Source organism: Dermacentor variabilis, chromosome 2 (genome assembly GCF_050947875.1).
Source record: "Dermacentor variabilis isolate Ectoservices chromosome 2, ASM5094787v1, whole genome shotgun sequence".
NCBI classification, from domain to species: Eukaryota; Metazoa; Arthropoda; class Arachnida; order Ixodida; family Ixodidae; genus Dermacentor; species Dermacentor variabilis.
The window spans coordinates 28,420,674-28,442,135 of NC_134569.1; the positions used below are offsets into that span (position 1 = coordinate 28,420,674).

General features: G+C 49.6%; 1 protein-coding gene across 8 annotated transcripts in view; it reads left to right on the forward strand.

Annotated features, from left to right (window-relative positions):
* Positions 1–16,117, forward strand: part of Fmr1 (synaptic functional regulator FMR1) — a 73,311-nt gene extending 57,194 nt beyond the window's left edge. For 6 of the 8 annotated variants that reach the window (XM_075680016.1, XM_075680020.1, XM_075680019.1 and 3 more), the window contains 3 exons: positions 578–658; positions 942–1,209; positions 2,917–3,209. In XM_075680016.1, coding sequence (XP_075536131.1) covers positions 578–658; positions 942–1,209; positions 2,917–3,194 — 627 coding nt within the window. In that variant the 3' untranslated portion in view covers positions 3,195–3,209. Of the gene's footprint in view, positions 1–577; positions 659–941; positions 1,210–2,916; positions 3,210–4,098; positions 4,320–14,258 lie in introns of those variants that run through there. The other 2 variants (XM_075680023.1, XM_075680018.1) reach the window with 2 other exon arrangements.
* The last annotated feature ends 5,345 nt before the right edge of the window (positions 16,118–21,462 follow it).

Sequence of the window (21,462 nt, forward strand, 5' to 3'; positions counted from 1 at the left end):
TGGGGAGTGAGAGAGAGAATGTGAGTCTATAGCGCTCTTGCACATACACTAAGTTAGGTGTAGGATGTCTATAGTTGGGCACTCAAGTCTGTTGCCTTCAGGTAGTGGAGATGCGCTCGAACTGCTTTCTGGGCCAATGAACTATGAGGCTCCCAATGTCTTTTCTTCTCTAAGTGGCCTGGCGTCCAGTGTATTCAAGGCACGCTGGAGAGTCTGACATTGCTTATCAAAGCGAGAACAGTGGCACAGAAGATGTTTGGATGAAGGGATGTATGTTGCACCAATGCAGCCAAAGCATGTTAATGGGAGGTCTTGCTATCCTTGCCATGTTAGTGTGGATATCCATGCAGCCTAGAAGGTGCTAGATTATATGCATGAGTCGAGCAGAAATATAGTTTCCATGCGACTTCACTGTAGAGTGCAGTGAGCACGAGTTCTTCTTTAGCTATTTGACAAGTTGACATTTGGAATCCAAATTTAATTAATTTTTACTGTTCACTTCTATGTACTGTGCGCTTCGCAAATGTAGATTTATGTGTATGTCATGAGCAAGCTTTTTTTTTTTTTTTTTTTGCAGGTACCCTTTGTATTTGTGGGCACAGTGGAAAGCATTGGCAATGCCCGCATCCTCCTCGAGTATCACCTGGCGCATCTCAAGGTGAGCCTGCGGTTAGGCCTTGTTTTCCTGACACACTGATGAGACCTTTTGTTGGTTTTGAATTTACAGATCTGCAAGCAGCCCTGGCTATCATTTCTCATGGTTGAAACGAGTTCAGTGCCAGATAAACTTCAAGATTGTGCTATGCAACTCCCCCTTGCTTTCTTTCTTTCTTTCTTTTTTTTCCCACCACTCAAAGCATGTGCCCTCTTGAATGCTTAGCCTTGTGCAAACACTGCTTAAGCACAGGACTCATTGCATGTCTTCTGTTCTTGGGGTGCAGGAGGTGGAGAAGCTGCGCCAGGAGAAGCTTGAAATTGACCAGCAGCTTCGGAGCCAGCTGGGTGCTCCTCCGATGGGAGGTGGGGGCCGCCGGGGGGGCCTGAGCTACCACCCCGCCTCAGAGCACCACGAGGGGGGTCCTCCTCCACCTGCTATGGGCCGAGGGGGCCGAGGTCGTGGGGGTGCCCCTCGAGGAGGAGGTGCCCCCTGGGGCGGTAGGCGCTGGGCCGCCGGGGGAGACAGCGGGGGACGCTACGGCTCCTCTGCAGGTGGGCAGCAGCACAACCGGAGGGGGGGCGGCAGCAGAGGCAGGGGAAGGCAGTAGTTGCACCTTAAAGAGCCTAAGTCATCCCAAATGTGGTGCCCGATCCTAGTGTGGAAGTTCACACTTCAGAGTGCACAAGAGCAAGACTGAACATATCCTTCACAGATTCTGTTGCTGTTATGAAAGGAGGGAAATGACATGTAAGCACTTTAATTCTTCTTGAATTGTACCATGTGAACTGGAAGTGTTTCGGATAGGAAGGGTTCCGGTTAACAAGTGCAGTCCCATTAAACATTAATAAGGTGTGCACTTGCTAGACCAAGAACTGCTTGAAAAGCATAAGTCAGTGTACAGCACTTTTACATGAATCGAACTGCGCATGAAGCAAGAATGTCGGCTGCTAGGGAGTGAGCCAGTTTCTTTGGGTATTAGCGTAGGCACCTCTCAAGATGCCGCAATGTGCACCTACCTTGAATGGAATCACTGCATCTCTTTAGTGGAAAAGCCACACAAGCAGTGTTAGATGCTGACTCTCAGTGCAGATGAAAAGACAGGGAGGTTATCAAACCTTTTGGGGCCTGGGAGCCTGGTGCTCAACACTACCAACTACTACTGCCTTCTCGGATGTCACACTAACCATTACCTTGCCTGTGATGTAACACTCTAGTCTCTGCCAAGCGCCAAATAGTGCTTGACACAAATGGCATTGTAGGTGGCAGCAGGAAGACAATGGGCATGTCTGCAGTGGCGTCTCTAGAGTGTGTGTGCAGGCAGCCCTGTTGGCAGTGGAGGTGCTACGCCCAGTGCCAAATGCGGCACTCCCACAAGGACCCTCGTCAGTGTGCCTTGACAGTGTGGGCCGGACTGTGTGTGTGTGTGCCTGTGTGGTCGGGGAAACCTCGTGCCTGCAGCAGGGGCAAAAGGGTCCATGTAGGAGAGTATCACCACACACGCCGTGACTGGACACGAAGCCAACTTTGTGTGAACATGGTGTCTGTGCCTGGACCATGCAATAAATGAGGCTGGCCTCTTCTGTCACCTGGGCTGTGTGTGTGAGCTGCCTGGGAGGGGGGAGACCCTTTTGCTCCTGCTGGCCAGTGCACTGCATGCTTTGGCTGCTGCAAGGGTCTTCCTCCTCTACGTCAGAACTGGGGCTGCAGGTACTCCACTGTGAGCTTATGCACTAACCAAAAATAGTTGAGTCAAGCCCATTCGCTTTTACTGCAGTTGGCTGCTCTTACAACTCTTTTCTTTTTGCCAAATTCTGCAGGGCAATGCCAAAATACTGGCACATGCAAAGCCGTGAATGGCGGCACCTTGGTGTCATGAACAGTGGATTGCATAGCCACAATTGCACAATAGCTGAAGCCGTAGCATACTAGGGTTGTAGTCTGAAGCAACCAATTTTCAAAGTGTTTTTAAATTTTGTCCTGCCATTTTAACACCATGCATCACTGCTGTTCTAGGCAGTTAAACATTTCTGTGGGCTACACCATAGCTGCTAATTCTTAATAGCATAACAACATGATAAATATGACTAGGTAGTGTGCATGGCAGCTCCTTCCCTCCTAATCTTTTTACTCATTCAGCTGTTCACTGCACATTCAAGGTGTACTGAGCACGTGTCGTGCTAGGGCTAAGCCCCTGTTGAGGTACAGTTTCAGTTTAAGGGCTGGCTGTCTTCATCGCCATGGTGCACCTCTGCCACAAGGGCTGTCGCTTGCAGGCTTCAGGTCCGACAGACAGAATGGTCCTCCAGAGCTGCCCAGGCGAGGCGGAGGAGGTGGAGGGGGCCGCGACCGCCGCCGAGTGACAGATGAGGATGAGTCGCTGCTGGACAGCCACGAGGTGTCAAGTGTGGCCAGCCTGGACAGGGGCAAGTGGCTCTGGCATTGCCGTGGTGTTCATTCACGAAACCGTCACGACGGGAAACACGGCAGAGGAAGTGTAGCTGGGGGGCAGCATTTAGCGCAGTGTGCCGTTGTGTGACACAAGCAGTGGATTTGGGACTCTGTATCTTAAAGTAAGCCTGGCAGTTGAAACATTGTCACTCATTCACTCAACTGTTCATTAAATGTGAAAGCCACTGAAGAGTTTCATTGTAACCAAAAATAACTGTTAGGGTAAGTTGGCGCTTAGGCTTGCTGTACATTCTTGTTTTGGTACGTGGTTACGGAACAGGAAGCTAAGACAGAGGAGAGACAGTGAAGCACTTCACTTCCTCTGTCCCCTCCTCTTTCTTTAACCACGTACCAAAACAGTGTGCAGCAATCCAATGTAAGCAGCTTGCAAAGGGATGAGCCAAGTTATCCATTGTAAGCAGCTATCAAACGGACGAGGATGGCATGGGAGGACACGGGCATGTAGGAAAAAAAAGGGGGGGGGGGGTGTTTGTGCCTTTTAGTAAACAAGTGCCTTTCAGCAAGCTGTATAATAAGCAGTTAATCAGTGATTATACTATACAAAGCAAACAGTGCTGGTTATGACCACTGTTGCAAAAAAAAAAACATGACTGTCGTGAGAAATATGGTGAAATAATGGGCACAAGTCTCTACTGTCTGTCAATACACTATTATCATTTTGTGGCAGCTTACGAAAGGCAGCTTGAAAGGAATGAAAGCGGGAGCTTTCCATTTCTTGGCCAGGCTTTAAATTAATTGGAAGAAGGTTCAAACTGAGTGCGCAAATGGTAGCCATGTCAAAGTTCAGTGGGAGGGAGCGGCTGTGTTTCCCAAGTAGCCAGAAGTGTAGAACAGGTATATCGCAGCATCTGCTTAAGTTACGTGTGAACAAGCGCTACCAATATGAAGCGTTTCGAGAAATCTCCACTGCAATCCGGTGCTGTGAGCACACAAGAAAGGGACTGAGTGTATGCATTCCTTTTCCTGTGCAGAGAGTGTGACTTCAACAGAAGGGCCACGCAACCGACGGCCCAATCAGAAACGCCGGCCCAGGCGCTATGGTGGCCCTGAGGGGGGTCCCCAGCAGTCACAGTCACAACAGTCGCAGCAACAGGCAGGCAGTGGGGACCGAGTGGCCGCACGCAGCTTCTCTGAGCCTCGTGACGCCAAGGAAGGCAATTCGGCCCAGCCGCTGCCTCCGAGGGACCGCAAGGCAAGTGCAGCAGCTGCATTTAGCCAACACGGGGTGCAGGAGCCCACAGCTTAGTGGCCCGATGGAAGTGCCGCCAGCTTTCAGAAATTCCTCCCCAAGTGTGATTGACTTTGTCACAGTAATTTGTAATTCTGGTCAGTTTGGGTCTAACCTAAGGATTAAGTTGCTTGCTATGCCTTTGAAGGGTTCCAAAACTGCTTTTTCAAAGCTATATGCATTCAACAAGTACAACACAGTTCAATAATTCACACCTATGTGGCTGACAGCACTGGTGGCTGCTGCTTGTTTCTCTTTAAAGGGACACTAAAGGCATATGTTAAGTCAAGCTTAAGTGATAGGTTAGTGCTTGGGAATTTCTAAAGCGTTGAAATTATTGCGAACAGAGCTTTAATAATCCGGAAATTGAGGTAAATACAGAACATAATTTGAGACTCCCCCATGACATTCATGTACGTGCCCGATGAATAAAGCGCTCCTCAGTTAAATTCCGTTTCTATTACTCAACCACTCGTTGCAAGAAATATCCTTGTATTGTATTATCAGACGAACTAAAATGCTACTTGTCCAGTTCCATCTTATGTTTAGAAAAAACTCATTGAAATTACCCTTGACAACGACGTGGCCAGTCGAAAGGTTTTGTTTTCTCTCGACTCTGTGCCACCTGCACTTCCACGTTTTAGTAGTTTCGTTATCGCGTAGTGCTGTGCTGGTTTCACTGGCTTGCGAAACTCGCACAAACTGCAAGTAGCAGAGAATTCAACTTGCATGTGATGTCGTGGGATGCCCAAACGGTCTGTACCACTTGACCAAAAAGCAGCTGCAGTGGCGAATCAACCACGCTTTCTTGGCTCGGTACCACTGTCTGTCGGATGCTCTTTTGCTCACCGGGTGGTGATGACATATGCAACGTCACCACTTCCCCGGTTGGGTGGCGGGAGATTTGAATTTCAAATATGTATTCGGACCCTTCAGATGCAATTTTCTCATAAACTAAGTCTTTTCTTAGCACAAAACAAGCGTTGCGAGGTTTCTGAAATGGTATATAAACAGTCCACGTCGACTTAGTTCTTGCCTTTAGTGTCCCTATAAAGTGACCCTGAAACGATTCTGACGATCTTGTACAAACATACTGAGTCAGAGTAGGTCCTTGGGATGATTAATTGACGCATCTAAGTGCTGCATATAAAGTGTGTAATTTATTATAAGGTTTTAAAAATGTACATCAATCACAGCACACCGCTCGGCTGAATTTTCAGCCGCCCCTAGCCATTTGATGTAAATTGCCCTAATGACGCTAGTAGGGCGAGCTATCCGATTGGCTGCCCAAGCGCGCCGATAATTTTTCCTACTTTATGGAGACCAAATGTTCTTAATAGTTGGAATGTTAGCTAATTTGTTTCTGTAAAAAGAAATGGAAATAGAATGCACAAGGACAATTTCTCACTACACTTAAGCACTTCCGGCACACAGCGTCATCTGGTTGTGTTATAGCGTGCTCCATGGTGACGAGAGCTCTGCTGTCAGTATAGGTCTGTCTTTTTGTGAGCACCATGATTCACCTTTGTTGCGTTGTGGGCTGCAAACGTAGCGACTGGCAATATGTCGAGCTGCGACCATGTCCCTCTGCAAGGCAGCAGATGAGTGGAGGGACTTCAGTGCATTGGGCTGTCGCTATCCGATCGGCACCAGGATTTGCGCCTTTGTGGCCGTTTGTAAACACCGGAGGATTACTACTACAATAGCGTTTCGCGAGTCCGGTATTCGGGTAAACACAAGCACAAGGGGACTGGGCCTCGCCGTTTGACCGTGCCATTTCACGGGATGAGCAAAACCACAAACGTCAATGGTCTGCACGGTGCAGCCATCTCGTGACACAGAGCTCTACCAAACACAGTATAGTCGCCTATCGATTTTCCGGACTCCGAAAATTCGGACATGCTCGATTATTCATTCTGCTTCGCGGCACCGTCATTCTCCCCATAGACCATAATGTATAACAACTGCTGAAAGTTCGGACACCTTGCGACCTCTCGTCTGATTTTTCGTACTCTCCTTGGGCCAACTCGATCGAGAACACCATGCACCGACTCTGACCGGTGCATGGTTCAACTAGCTGGGCGCCATTTTTGTTTTGAACAGAGCCTCCTTGCTGCCCCACGAAGGGACGTCAGAAGATGACGCACCATGTGCTACACTGCCGTCGCATGCAGAGCGAGTACGAGCAGTGACTGCTTTCAGCCGCCCGTACGACCCTCTCCAAGATTCAGGCTTATCTGATTGCGCATAAACCGAACAGCGTGCAATGGCGCATTCACGATTTCTTCAGGCCTACTGTCGAGCCCGAATAAGTGCATGGAAATAGTTCTTTTTTTTTTTTTTTTTTTCTTAATCTGCTTTTTCGAACACCTGTTTATTCGGACATTTCCGCAGTCCCCGGGAGGTCCGAATAAACAGTATGCGACTGTAGCAGTAATAAAGCGTATTCTTTGCTGCTGGTGCAAATTTTTCGCAGGAGTGTTATCGCATACCTGCCAGCCCTTCAGAATTTTGTGTAAAATGTCACCCTACGTCTCCCTGCACGGCATTGCCAAGTAGCCCCCGAGAAGTGGAGCTTCACGACGGCGCACGGTGATAGACCCACTGCAGGTTCGAGCACCGAGCCGAAAGGCCTGGCCGGCTCTGGCCGTACATATGGGCGCTCTTCCAGGAACACGAGACGTCCAGGACAGTTAATGCATTTATTGATTACAATATAGCCAGCACATACCAAACTTCACCCAAACACACAGGGCACACTCTGCCCCCGATGGCAGGGGAAGGCAGGTGCCACGCCACGTCGAACAATGATTCGTGCACGTAGGCCGAAATGCGTTCGCAAACACTACCTAGCGCTTCCCGTCACACACACTGGTCAGCGACGGTTCGGACACGCAGAATGTGACGCACCGAGTGCCTGCAACTACCGCAAGGGCGGAACACAGAGCCACTTAGCAAGCCAGACTTAAGCAAGCTGACAAAACACGTGAACGTCCCCAGGCCAAGGCGAGTGACAAATAGCTGGTCGTTCACGTACCTTGCCGCTTGCCTCTCGGGACCGGCGTTCATCCCTGCCTCAGCTCGACTCCCTCGCCCATGGCGATCTTCCCTAATGAGGGCCTCTTCCCTACATCACGCCGCATGACCCAATCGGAGGTCCACGTAGCATGGCGCCGCGGGAAGCGGCGCCCGGCCAAAACAGCGCGCAGTAGAGGGGCAGGCATTTGGGGGGAGGGTCTCCTCGCAATGGCGAATAAGTTCAAAGCCAGAGGCACAGATACGACTGCGCCCGGTAGACCAAAGGAACTCCTACAACCTCAAACAAACAAACAAAAAAACTGAAACTTCATACCAAGGATTCTGGGGAAGCCAGCCACGTGACTCGTGAGGGGCGCCTGTTTTATTTTTTGTCATCAGAGCTAAACAGAGCTTGCTGTCTTTTTCTCCAAAATGTTATAGCGCTTGTTGAGAAGGCAAACTGCCTTCTTCAGGCACAGGCTCCTCAGATTCATGTACTGATTGGCTTCTTGAACTGCCTTTTCGAGGATCTCCTGACCAGATTTGTGCGCCCAGGTGTTGTCAAGGCAGCCAGTCAAGGCATGCCATCCATTGCTAGAAATTGATTATGGAGCTGCAGAGAACCAGAAAGGTGATGAAAACAGTAATTGGCAGCACAACCTACTCTGTGGTTGAGACATGAGCTGCATTGAGAGAGAGCAGTTCTTCTCTGCTGTACGTCTGTACTTAACGGCAGCATGCGATTACATTCTCCACAAATTCCCACTAGAAGACGTCAATCTCAAGATGGCTGAAGTTGCTCAAGTACAGGCTCTGGAAACTGCTTCATTCAACAACGTGCATCGTTTTACTATGGCGTTCCTTGTTATCCTGTTATCCTACCCCAGCAGAGTGTCGAATTAAAAGTGATTGTGAAGAAAACAAGGCTTTCTCGAAAAGGCGTGAAGAAAAGACCCGTGACACTTTCCTTCCGTCCGCCGTTCTGTCCTGCACTTCGCGAGGGTCTTCGTAGAACAGGAGTCAGGCGTAAAATTGCATCGGATAACCGGGGTTTTTAATGCATTGCTTCTATGTGGATTTCGTCGGGACTGCGCTGATCCGTCGTAAAACCGGGGGACGTTAACCGATGTTCCACTTTATTCGAAATTATCGAATAGCCATTTCCGTATGAATCTAATGCATAACAGCACTGTTGAAGTCTCGAAGAGGCTTCAAAAGTGAGAACTCTTATTCTGAATGATTGTGCTGCTGGAGAGTCGTGGCTGTTGCATAGAGGCACACCAGTTTCTGAGAGAATTAATGAACAGGTTCTAATCAGTTCTGCTGAACAAGTTCCTAGCTGTCATTCAATATAAATGCCCCATTTTGGGGCAGCCTGTAAATCTGCTAACTTGATTCAGGCAAGGAAAACATTTTTTTGGCAGTCTCACCATGTCTCTAAGACTGCAACCCATTAAATCTGGGTGCCCAATGTGGTACCACACTTACCTTCTTCAACGAACATAGATCTACAACTATCTCTGCATGTATGTGAGGCATGCCGTTCGTTTAAATGCTTCATTATTGTCCTTATGTTAGTGCACCAGATAACTGAAAGCAGCCATTTATAATACAGAAGCTGCTTAGTTGAGTTAACGTACAGTTGGGAACGGCACTACGTTTAGTTATAATATATAACATAAGCGTAACATGTTTTTCTCAGAAATCGGACTCGAGAATACCGTAAAAACCGGACTATAGGTCGAACCGGAATATAGGCCAATCCCCCAACTAACGAATTCTAAAGATGAAAATCTTTTTCAATGGCAAAAGTACTGAAAAACACCCTTACCTTGAAAAAGAAAATGCGACTCATGCACAACAGTAACAGTATTTATTTAAATGCTGCTCGCATGTGCACCCGGCCAATTTTTTAACAATATCGCGCGAACGTCAACCTGCGTGCTTGTCAGAACCTTATTAACGGCGCTGAGCGGCGAAACAAATGAGATACACGCATGTGTACACATGCGCTTTCGCTATTTCGCCGCTCCATGCTGTGATAAGGTGCTGACAAACACGCGGGTCGGTGGTCGTACGATACTGTTAAAAATTGGCCGAGTGTACAGTACACAGAAGGGCACGAAGTGCGCAAGCGCTACTCTGAATCAGAGCAACACATTTGATCAGAGTCGTCCGAACTAGAGTCGGATGACGAGTGCTTCTCGCTGCCCAGTCCAGAGGCGCGCGAGATCTCTACCGCTTTTAAACGGATGCATTCGGCAGTCACAGACAGCGATCTTACACACAGGTCCCAGACGAACTCCCCAACCTTGTCTTCCAGTTCTGCTGTCCGTCCACGAAATTACGTTTTCTGTTGGTTTGCTGCTTCTGTCTCCGCCAGTCCCAAATGGTCTTTTCGGATACTCAAAATTCGCACTGTGCCGCGAGGTTGGCGTGCGCTTCCGTGCACTCAATCGCCTATTTCTTGAAGGCGACGGTGAATTGCAGTCGGCTTCCACTCATTTTGAAACAAAATGAAAAAGCAGCCTTTAACCTGTGACAGTGTAAACGCAAATTGGCGGTGCCACAATGTTGCCACGCCGCGCTGCTGCTGATGGCGAAAGCGGCTCTTTACTTTATCCGCCCATTGTTGCAAGACTTCCGTAGCTTTTCCGCCAATGTCCGGTATACAAGACGAGGGTCGACTTTTCGCAATAATTTTTTGAAAAAAAGTTCGACCTATCTATATTCCGGTTTTTATGGTAATTTTTTTCGTTTACACCCCGAGAAAAGAGCCGATGGCCGCAGCTACCTTTCCTTCTTCTTAATTGAACAAATTTTAGCGTTTGCCGTTATAGTTCTGCAGAAACCCGCAAGGTGGAGAGAAGTAATTAAGTGAAAATGAGACATCCACCTAATCATGGCAATTGCTACAATAGAAACCCATACAGGTTCTTCGTATGGGTACGGGCAGTGGTCCCTGATTCAAGTCGTGGACCAGGACGAATTTTTCTTCAGCATTCCCCATAAAATTCATCCCGAAAGATATACGGACACATGCCCATGGCTTGGGCCACGCCAACCTTAGACCACATCTCATGGGCATGCACAGCATATACACAAAAGACACACAGAAATTACGGAGCGTACACAAATGGGAGGCGGTGCTGTCCAGTTCGCAGGAAGAGGTCCAAAGAGCCATCATCCGACAAGCGAGACGGTGCGCGAAAGCCAGCGGGACCCTTCTCTAGGGGCTCCACCCATTGAGCGTTTTATTCAATAAAGTTCTTCTTCATTTGCGAGGCTTTTCTTTCGAGGACCCCATATGGGTTTCCTTTGTAGTAATTGCTACAAATGGGTGGATGTCTCATTTTCCCTTAATTAAATGTTAGTGTTTTACGCCTTGTGATATGCTTATGAGGCACATTGTTCAGTTCTCACCATATGGGGTTCTTTAACTTGCGCCTAAACAGAAGTACACGAGTGTTCAATTCGTTCCCATCGAATTCCGCAACCTGGTTTGAACCCGTGAGCTAGAGTTAACAGCGCAATGCCATATCCACTATGTAGCAATTAGGCTAATGTGCTGCTGCTGCTTTTCCTTTTTTTTTTTTCTTCTTTACAGCGAAGCTGTTAAGAACTACTTTCCCCACTATCTTGTCAATGCCGGGCCGACCCGCGGCTGAGGTGACACAGGCGCTATGCACTTCCACTTCCCATACGGGGGCTGATACCAAAGATAGTATATCAGGCCGACCTGTGGCAGAGGTACAGTTCGTCATTAAGAAGCCCATATACACAGCTTCGCAGGTCATCCTTCTTCCCAGAGTGGAAGGGCACCGAATTTTCTTTTGTTGTCTGTTGTGAAGTGCAGACTGGACAAAAAATTTCACACAGCTTACGGGTCAAAAATTAGCGTACAGTCAAACCTCAATATATCTAGCATGGATATATCGAGTTATTTCGTATATCGAACACATTCTGTATCACCTGGAAAATTGTATGCATTTAAAATATTTTGTTTTGAACTGGGTCGGACGTAAAATAGATGCATCGAACTCCGCCACCCTAGACCACGTGCGCTCTGTTGATGGGCAGTAAGCTTTCCTGCAACACCCTTGAAGGTGCCGTGGCGTGATGGGCGTACCCGACTGCTGCGCACTGTAGCTGCACACACGAGGTAGCTTGAGTAGAATGAAATCTGACACTGACTGCAATGCACGCGCAGTCACCGAGCAGCATTAAAAATAAAGTTCAGAAGAGAAAGAAGGGCATCTATTCCTGAGGCATAAATACATGTCATATCCAGTTATAAACACCATTTGAACGGTATGATCGCAAACAAGCTGTGCGTGAAGCAGTACTAGTAACCCCGCTGAGCAGAATTGCCAGCAGTTTCCAACAGCGCAACCTTGATGCTGCCCAGTCCACTTCTGTCACAGCGCTGCCACAGTATTTTTCGTTGCCGCGCGCCTCACTGCAAAGCATGTGCTGCCCCAGCCACTCGTCCCACTCGGCCGTATTCTAGCACAGTCTAGTTATGGTTGTGTGCACTCGCACGTGTTGCTGCTTAGGTTGCTCCACGTGTTGCTCCATACTGTGGCAAAGCCGTCGTGGGGGCAGGTTTGTTGAGGATAGCAGAAGGGGGCTTGTTGATACAGCATGTCTCATATCGTTGTTGTAGCACAAGCTGAACAACAAGGACAACAGAAAGGCACATCTGACACACACAGTGCTAAATTTCAACAATAGATTTATTTCTAGTTAGGCTACATTCACACTTTGTCTCTGAGCAGGCGGAAGCAGAAAAAACTTGACAAAATCTGCCCGCCTAGGCGGTGAAACGGGCGGAAAATCAGGCGGTGAGCCCAATCGGTCTCAGACCTAATTTTTCGCCACGGCAAAGCGGAAAGCGGTTCCTCTGTACCGGAAGCTGCACTAGCATGTAAACATCCGGTCGTAAAATTTGTAATTTTCCCTTGTTCATTCTCCATTTTTAGGAAGAACAACTAGCTAAAGGTATCAAAACTATGTCTTCTTCCTCATCCATGGCAGACGAAAGTTAAAGACGACACGTGCAGTCACGCAAAATGACAGCTTTTGATAACCGATGGGGCAGTGAATGAACATGCCACTTGAAATGGTGTGAAGAACAGCACCATCACGCGGATAAAGGTACACTGACTAGATGGATGTGGGTGAAAGCGGCAGTGGTTTCTGTTGCATTGGCGAAACAAATGTGAACATCTTGAACATGCGCAGAAAAGATTTTCCGGACGCTTTCCACTTCCAAGTGGGAACGTAGCCTTAGTCTGCGTTAGTCTCCATGCGTTAGTCTCTGCATGTCGTCGTGTTTCTCTCTTGTGCGCACTCTCAAATCGGTAACTACGGCCCCCAAAGCAAGTGCTAAATTGCTTGCGCTCCAACAGAGTCCGGCAGAGTTTTGCAATTGCTATAAGGCATCTGTGTTCTGTGCTTGGCTGCAAGAGCTGGTACTGGAAAAAAACTACGTGACACCGGCTGCGTCATGATGACGCCCTGCACAATGCCTGGCTTGAGTGAATTGGAGGTTTTTCAGTGAGTTAATTTAGTAATGTAGTAATGAATCCATATTTTGTTCACTTGTGCAATTCTTCATATATTTGCATGCCGAGCTCCCGGAAAGCGCAATACGCCACCTCGAGAACTCGGACATGTGCTGGGGAAATATGGGTGCCATGTAATGCAGTTGTCATTTCCTTTAGCAACGACTTTTGTCACCTCCTTGCAGAAAGTTCTCTGCATTTGTGCTCGCCACACATAGACCGCACGCACACCTGCATTTATGATGCCATTAGCAGGGGAAGGGCAAACAGCGAGTAGGCGAAAACAGCACAACGCACCAACCCATATCATTGCCATGGTCTGGGCAAGGTGGTGACGGCAGCTGTTCATCTCCCGCGAAGGTACTTCGGCACGGCGTGTCCCCATACGGATCGATTATATTGGCAAGCCTTTCTAGGCGTGCACACAACACTGCGTCCATAACGACACGCTTCGCAGCAACAACGGGTAGCCGAGAAGCGCAGAGTCGCGGTAACCGGAAATGGACAGTGTGTTTAAAAGGGTGTTGGCAGTGACGTATGACACGTGACATATGGAAGAGCACTTGGCGAAGAGCCCAGTTGATGAACAGAGAGTAGCGAAGAGCAAAACGAGCGAGGGCCGCATTTTGATCATCAAACACGTGTAACTCCGCTATTACGGCACCATTTCGGAAAATTCTCGAGGCTATATGTTCGTTGTAGGCTCATGCACAACTGTAATGCAGCTAAATTTCTACCTCTGTGTGGTTTAGCGGCCCTTTAAGTTAAATGGTGTGCATCTGTTATGGCTTGCTTAAATGGATTGTACACTAAGCAAAAGGAGTGAATGCTTGTATGTCCAATATTGCAGTCTAAATTGTAATGACAAGTATATACAAGTGTTTAGGATGCAAGACACCGCTCTATTTGCGTCACTGTAGTGCACCCATTTCTTTCTCTGCAGTATGTTTACCATCCTAGGCAGGCCTTCACCGTTGTTTGTGGTTGTACCACATTCAGGTAGTGTTCTTAAGGCAAATAGAGTGCTCCTTAGTGGTATGTCTCGTGAGTTTGCTTTCATTCCTGCCGCGATAGCCTAGAGGCTGTTGCACTGTTGAGCTGTGTCCTGGGTTCGATCCCGGCCGCAGCGGCTGCATTTGATGAGGGCAAAATGCAAAAGTTCTAGTGTATATACATTAATGAACCCCAGGTGGTCAAAATTAGTGCCAAGTCCTGCACTGCGATGTTCCTCATAATCATATTGTGGTTTGGCACTTAAACCCACCCCCTCCCCCTTTTTGTCTTTTTTTAATTTGCTTACCTTCATGTGTGTACGCAGTCTGAGCCAAAGGAACGGCCAGCCACTCGCAAGGTGAATGGGGAGGTGCGCGCGGACGCAGCAACACCTGCTCCAGCAACAACTGGTGCACCAGCCAAGACCAGGCCGCCACGCCAGGATGAGGCCTCCCTGGTGAATGGCGCTAAGTAGGAGGGGACAGAACCAAGACCATGGTCAAAATTTCTGCTGCTCGTGTGCGTGAGAAGAGGAGAGAGAGTGTAAAGCATGCCGGCTGCACAGCAATACGCGCCGGGGCCCCACTGCTTTACATTGAGTGGCATTAGCTTCTCCGACTATTTATTTTTTTGGTTTGTAATGTTCCGCGTGGCATGTTTTTTCTCACCTTGTTCATCCCCCTTTGTAAATAAACTGGAAACGAGAAAGCTCTCCCTCTCGGTCCCCCTTCTCTCTTTTCTGTCTCCTGCGCAACACTAGTGTTTCTGCAATGCGGGCATGAGTTGTGAGGATTTCAATGTGCTGCCTGCTTATCGCTCTCTAGGGTCAGAAGCACACCTTCGTGTCTGCGGTGTGCATGTACTTTGCTCCACAGTCACTACAGAAGGCTGTCGCATCATGCGCACTACTTCAGAAGGCTCCTTGATGAAATGCACTGGAGCAGCAGAAGCAGTTCTAAGCTTGTAGGCAGAGGCGTGCGAAGTGCAGATGTTGACTCCTCACTTTGTGCGAGTCTCTCCGTGGTCAATTTTACGTAAACAAGGATACTACAACATTTGAGGTCAGAGCACATGCATAGTTGCGTTAACTTGGCATGTGCTGTCTGCTCACTCTCACTCTACAGTTGCCATTAAAGCTGTCACCTTTCCATGTCCTCCAGGCTACTCTTCTAAGGAAAGAGACCTGTCCTACAATGTTGCACATGTATCAACTTGTGTAAGTGCGCTTACCTCTGAAGCAACTAAAGCTGCATGATTTGGGATTTCATGGTTATGCCTGCATTTAGCTGTCCGGTGCTGCAATGTAAGCATCTTTTCCATAAGCTGCTCGCAGCCATTTGTGTCACATCTTAAAGAAATGTGGAGCTTGGGTTTTGTTCCATCTTTCTATGAAAATTGTTTGTTCTAGTGATTTCAAAAGCAGCTTTTGCCACAGGTATCAAACCTTTTCGATATTTGTGACCAGAGCTGTGCAAGGTCTGCCTCCCGTTTCAGTCCCCCACTGAGGCTTTTTGCATGGCATATGGTGGGCTTTCCACTGGTCTAAGGAGTCAATACCCAGGCCTCCTCGACCACAGGATGTAGTGTGGCATATGAACACCCTTGTTGGCATGGGGGTGTTGAAGCAGTGCGCGGCATCCACTGACCAGCAGTGCCTGAAGACTAGCCTTGATGCTTCCAGCACCTGAAGATTACACAAAAATGGGTGTGCCATTTGGGCCAAAAATTTAGTGCCGCAAGGAAGCCTTGACCATGTCTTTGTCTTGGTGGTTTGGCGCCATCGGTACTTCAAGGAGAAGACAACTGTAGACCCATGAACAGAGTCCAGTGTGTGCGTTGCCCACACTGGGATGTTAGAGGGGTCCCATCCGTGGTGTCACTTGCCTGGTTCGACGCAGTCGAAACACACTGGGCCACTCTAGTGCATCGTTGTGCAAGGCGATGTGAAGTTTGTTGTGAACTCTAAAAGGGGTTCCATTTTGTGTAGGTGGTGAGGACTGTGGTAAAGAACATTGCAGTTTGTTTCTTGGCTGTGCTGAGGTTTGTGCTGCCCCTTTTAATTCTATGCGTGTGTGCGATTTTCTCTCAAGTGGACGATTCCCCATAATAGCGCAAACTGCACTGTAAATATCCAAGCAGCTTGCCACCATGTTCCTGTAAAATAAAAACGTTGTGCTCCTTGGATTTGGTGCCCCTTGCTTGTCCTCTGTTGAGTCAGTCAAGAGCGGGAAAATTTTAACTGCAAGAAATTGGCTAGCATACCAGGCTTGCAGTCCAAATGTTGGCTTTCTTAGATTCTGTTGTGGAACACTAGTGATTTTTATTTATGTATATATTTATTTAACCTTACTGAAGTAACGTCTTGGTGCTATGTAAGCAATGGCACAAATGGGAGTAAGCGAGTATGAGTCTGCATGTTGGCTTATGAAGTGTGGGCGCTTATTTCGTAGACTCAAGGAAACTTAGCACATCTTGAGTTGTACTTGTCCCCTCGGCTTTGATGGTTGCGTACAAATGCGGAGAATCGGTAATCGTCTACCATGCACGCCTTTGCGCGCCCAGTACTTAGGTTATGCATGTTATCGATTGACAGGAAAGTTGCGAGTGCGGTGTGTTAAGGCGAAGTGCAAGATGTACAAGGATTATTGTTTTGAGCAAGCCATAAAAGGCGTTTGTAGAGTGCAACGTTTCATTTTCCATGACCCGCTTTTATGTACAATCGCTGAGAGCGATAGCCAGGCGCCGGGAGAAATGCCTCGGTCCACCGACTCTGGCAGAAGGCTAGACAACTGAACAGAAGCATGCCATTTAATTGGGCCACATCAGCATTAAAAAAAAAAAAAAAAGTGGGATAGGTGTGCGCAAGCTCACAACTTTTACTGGTCCGGCAGTTTTCCTTCGGGGCGAAGAGGGGATTAACCCCTGTCCCGTCGCACCATTCGTCGATGATGTCGGTGGTGGTGCCTTGGGTGACTGCTCGAAGTCTGGCCCGGGCGGCATCCTCTGCTTGCCGGACGGCCCCAAAGCTGATCGACCAGCTCGTCGGTGGTGTGTGCCGCAGCGGCAGCGATGGTGCATTAGTGGCGTAGGAACGCCTAGTTGGGGTAGGTGTGCGTTTGCAGTAGTCTCCCAGTTACGGCCACTGTCTTGTTTAACTTGTGTGGTGGGAGGTATTTGCATCAGTTTAGTCTGTGATGTTGGGTAATGTGCCTGAATGTGGTCAGCTCGTAAAAAAAAAAAAAAAAAAAAAAAAGAGTCCGAGGACACCTGGACCCCTCAGGCTTGGTGAAATGGATTTAGTCTGCGGGTAGCATACGCTGCTGTGAACATCTCGGCCAAGTTTCGCTGTCGTACGCGGTGCGTGGAGCTCGCAAGCGGATTGCGAAGTCTCCTTTCTCAAACGCTCTCTTTTCAACAGAATGCCTTGTTTACACTCTTCTGGGCGCATTATTTCGTCATTCCCTTCGACGGCTGCTCTTGGCCGAAAGCTGACAAAAGAACTGCGGTCTGCTACATGGCGTAGATACCGCGGTCACCGCGAGGTGCCACCACGAGTCTACTGGCGAGTTATAAAACCCCTCAATCTCCAAAAGGAGCGCCAGCCACTTCTCCGCTCGGCCTCGACGGTGGCACCGCCCATGCTGGCCCTGCCGTAGCAGACGACGGCTAACACGCTACCGGAGGAAATCAGCGGAAAAGTTCGTTCGAGCCCTGCGGAGCAGATTTTTTCAAACGAGATCTTGCTTCCTTAGTCGGCAACTGGCCTTAAGAATGTCGTGTTGGAATTGCGGAAAAAATAGAGAAAAGGACCGTTACTGAAGGCGTAAAGCACGAGCACGTTGAGAGTTCGTGCTGCGGAAACGCGCCGCATGCACGCGGTGCGCTCAAACGCGCGTAATTACCAGAGTTTCAGGTTTTGATAGCGTAGAAGTATTTGTACTTTTATTTGACAGCGTAAAGGTATCGTAGGTTCACGTACAGTGCATATGACGCATGCGATACCCATTTACTTAATCGGACGCATAAAAATGTTAACGTTAAGCATTAAAAATGTTAGGGCCTGCGGTCTTTTGCGGCTTTTCTCGGCCATTATAATCCTGCACACAACACGTGCGAGTAAGCGCAGCTCATGCCTCCAATATTGAGAACGCGTCAGGAAGCAGCCGGGATAGAGGCGAAATGCAAGGGGCACGTGGAGATTTCTCGTTGGTGTTACGTAATTCTCCTCGCACGGGCGCGGTATGTTGCACCAGTCACGAGGCGCTTTTTAAAGCGAAAGCTGCTTCTTTATTCTATGGCGAAAGCTTTACTGGCCGCTAACTTGTGATTTCGCCGTGGCGGTGCCCCGAGGAGGCACATGACGTCACAACGCGCGCCTCGCTGCGGATATTTCTCGCTCCTTAGTCACTACTGCGCATGCGCCACTAGTAGCACCGAGCCACAGGCGTTCCGCCACTGCGCAGCGCCGTCCCGCCTCCGCCGTTTAGTATGACGTCACACCGCGTTCCTCGTCGTTGCACCCTTCGCCCGAAAACGGCATAAAGGACATAGCGGAATGGATGCAGCAGCTCCGGGACGCCCACATCTAAACCACTAAAGCCATCCAGCGCACGGTCGAGACGCCCGAAGTCGACCGCTGGCTCTTACACCTGTGGGAAGGCCGTGAGGACCTCCTCAAATGGCGGAAGCGACAGCGGTTAAACCGGAAACTACGTCTATGAATCGAGAAAATAACAGACGAAGCCAGAAATTACACGAACGAGCTGACGCAGCAAAATTGGGTACAGTTTTGCACCTCGCTCAAGGGTACCCTGAGTACGGCGCAGACGTGGGCCATCCTACGTTGCCTGATCGAGCCCGACAAGGAGAAATCGACAACCAGTCGGACGCTTCTAGAATTCGCTCACAAGTTCCCCGGAAACGACCAGGATCTGATTGACACCCTAAAAACCAGATAACTGGGTAGCGACCCCATACGACCCTGCCTTCTAAAATACGAAGGAGAACCAAGACCAAACAAAAGAGCTGCGGAAGATCCCGGACCTAGGTTACGCCCTGTACGCAGACGACATCACGCTCTTGGCCACCAAGGGCGCCCTAGCGCGAAAAGAGGCGACCCTTCAGGAGGCTGCGACGGCCGTGGAGAGATTTGCGGCAGCGAGCGGGATGCGTTGCGCGCCCGAGAAGTCCGAGGTGATCCGGGTGCACGGAAGAGGAATCTACAAGTCCCCCGGCCTCATCGACCTCTACCTTGAGGGCCAGAAGATGACGGAAGGCAATAAGACTAGGATTCCGAGCATCAAGAGGAATTTCATTTCACGAGTTCCCCGTGACCAATATTAGGAACCAATGGTTGAAACCTGAACGAAAAAAAAATGGCTGGGGCTTAGCTAAAGTTAAGCCTGGATATCTCGAAGCGAAAAGGTTCGGCGATGCTTATGGTTTAGCATATAGATATGCTTTATGATTTAGCCTATGGTTATTCTTACGGGTTAGCTTATGGTTATGCTTTATGATTTAGCCTATGGATATGCTTACGGTTTACCTTATGGATATGCTTATGGTTTAAGTTATGGATATGCTTACGGTTTAGCTTATGGTTATGCTTTATGATTTAGCCTATGGTGTGGGGATGCGCGACTCTCGCGCGTCCCCTGATATGTTTTTCCCGCATAGCGCGTCTCCTGTAATGCGGCTTCGCCGCGTGGCCAGGCGCCCGCGGCGGTCGGAGTGGTTGAGGCGCAGTACGAGAGATGGCGCGAGTGTTGCGCTGCTAACGCCGCCGACAGGTGGTGTTACTTGGGCGCCGAAAGACAAGGCGCTTCCTCTTCGGTTCGGGACAGCAAGCAGTGCGGACGTGCCGTGCCGCGCGTGCGCCGAACCAAGCTTCTGGGAGACTGTCTCGCGTGGCCGCCTTCGAACGCGCCACCGTTCGCGTGACCGTACACGCGAACGACCAGGTGTTGGGATCCAGCATGGGGCGAACATATTCGCTCGCTATCCGGTCGCGGTGAGTCGGACTTCTAGATTTGTCGCGCGCCCATCGGCATGTTTTGTGGATAGCAACTCGGTTAGCAGGCATTGATCTATGAAAGGTGCAGTAAATGCCCTTGTGATTGCACTACTGTGTTGTCGTTCCTTTGTCCTAAGAGCACTGGACGAGAACCCCACATCTGGCTGCCCAACGTGGGGCTCTTGGGGCATCGGACGATAGATTTAACAGTTTTGCTTCGTTCGAGACCTTTGTTTGAACCGAAGCGTAGGGCTAGCGCGGATTTTGATCGCTAGCGTTGACGGCCTACTTTCTTGAGCGAGGCGACGGTGGCTGTAGTGTGTTTGAACACGTCAACATGCTAAGCCTTTTCGCAAGTGTTTTTTTAGTGCCATTCGTCGGTACGAGAGCCACGTGGTCTGCATCCTGGGAGAGCGAGGCTTAGCGCCCGCGGAGCATTGCCCAGCCTGAAGCGAGTGAGTACGGAAGCCTCGTGGGTGGTCCGAATTTCTTATGTAAATAGCTTCTTCTATCTCTTTGACTCTGATGAAGTCGCGGCTCTGGGAGCCGGGTGGCCGCGGGCCACGGGTGCCATACGGGCTGACTGGTATTGCTGCCTGGCACCGGGCGCTACGACACCGTCTGGGACAGTGGGCGCCGTCAACTCGGATGCTGTGTGCACCGAGTGGGGTAGGACCACCTCACAGAGCTGACGTCTCCTCGCGGCTGCCTGTTTTGCGCCCATTCTGGGTGTTGTTTTTGGATGCAGGTTAATTGTTGTCAGGGTAGCGACGCTTTAGGCCTAATGCTTTACGGAGCTGCCTGTCGCACGTGGAGGGGGACAACCTGGTGGACCGTGGCGTTGAGGTGTTGCACTTGGCTTCCCTCATTTTAGTTAGCCTCGCACGAATTGAAATTACTCGTTCGACTCAAGGAAGCGAGCTTCGTTCACGTGAACTTAGCATCTGAGTAGCTGCCCGGTCTTTTGCTAGCCGAGTCGAACATCGCACCACGTGGGCGATGCGCATGCAGAATTCCTCTCCCTTGCACTACTTTAGTGTTTGCCGAGTGTGTTGAGTGTACGCAGCGTGATTGGAGTCACCCCTGGTTTGCCGTCACCTGCACATCGTCTGCGCTGCTGCCCCGGACTACGATCGAGCCACCGGGAAATGGTGATGCTGTGGCGAGTTCGGCGCAGCGACTTCGGCGGCCGCCTGTATCCAGCTCGCAACCCTCGGCGGCGGAGAAAACAGCCGGCGGTCACCGACAGCTACTGCGGCTCTCGCCAGCAGGGCGCCTCGGCGCGAGCGACGCTTGCTCGTTCCGACTACTGCGTCGCCGTTTCCGGAGTCCTGGCCTGGAATCGTGCCGTCGAGTCTGCAAAGCTGCTGCTGTGACCGGCGGACGCCAGCGGTGTAGCCAAGGACAATGTCGGTTCGCATGCTATGGACAGCGTGTGGACATTTCCTCAGCGCGGCCACTAGCTGTTACATGTACTACCTTGTTCGCGAAGCACACGTTGATGTTAGACCGTGTG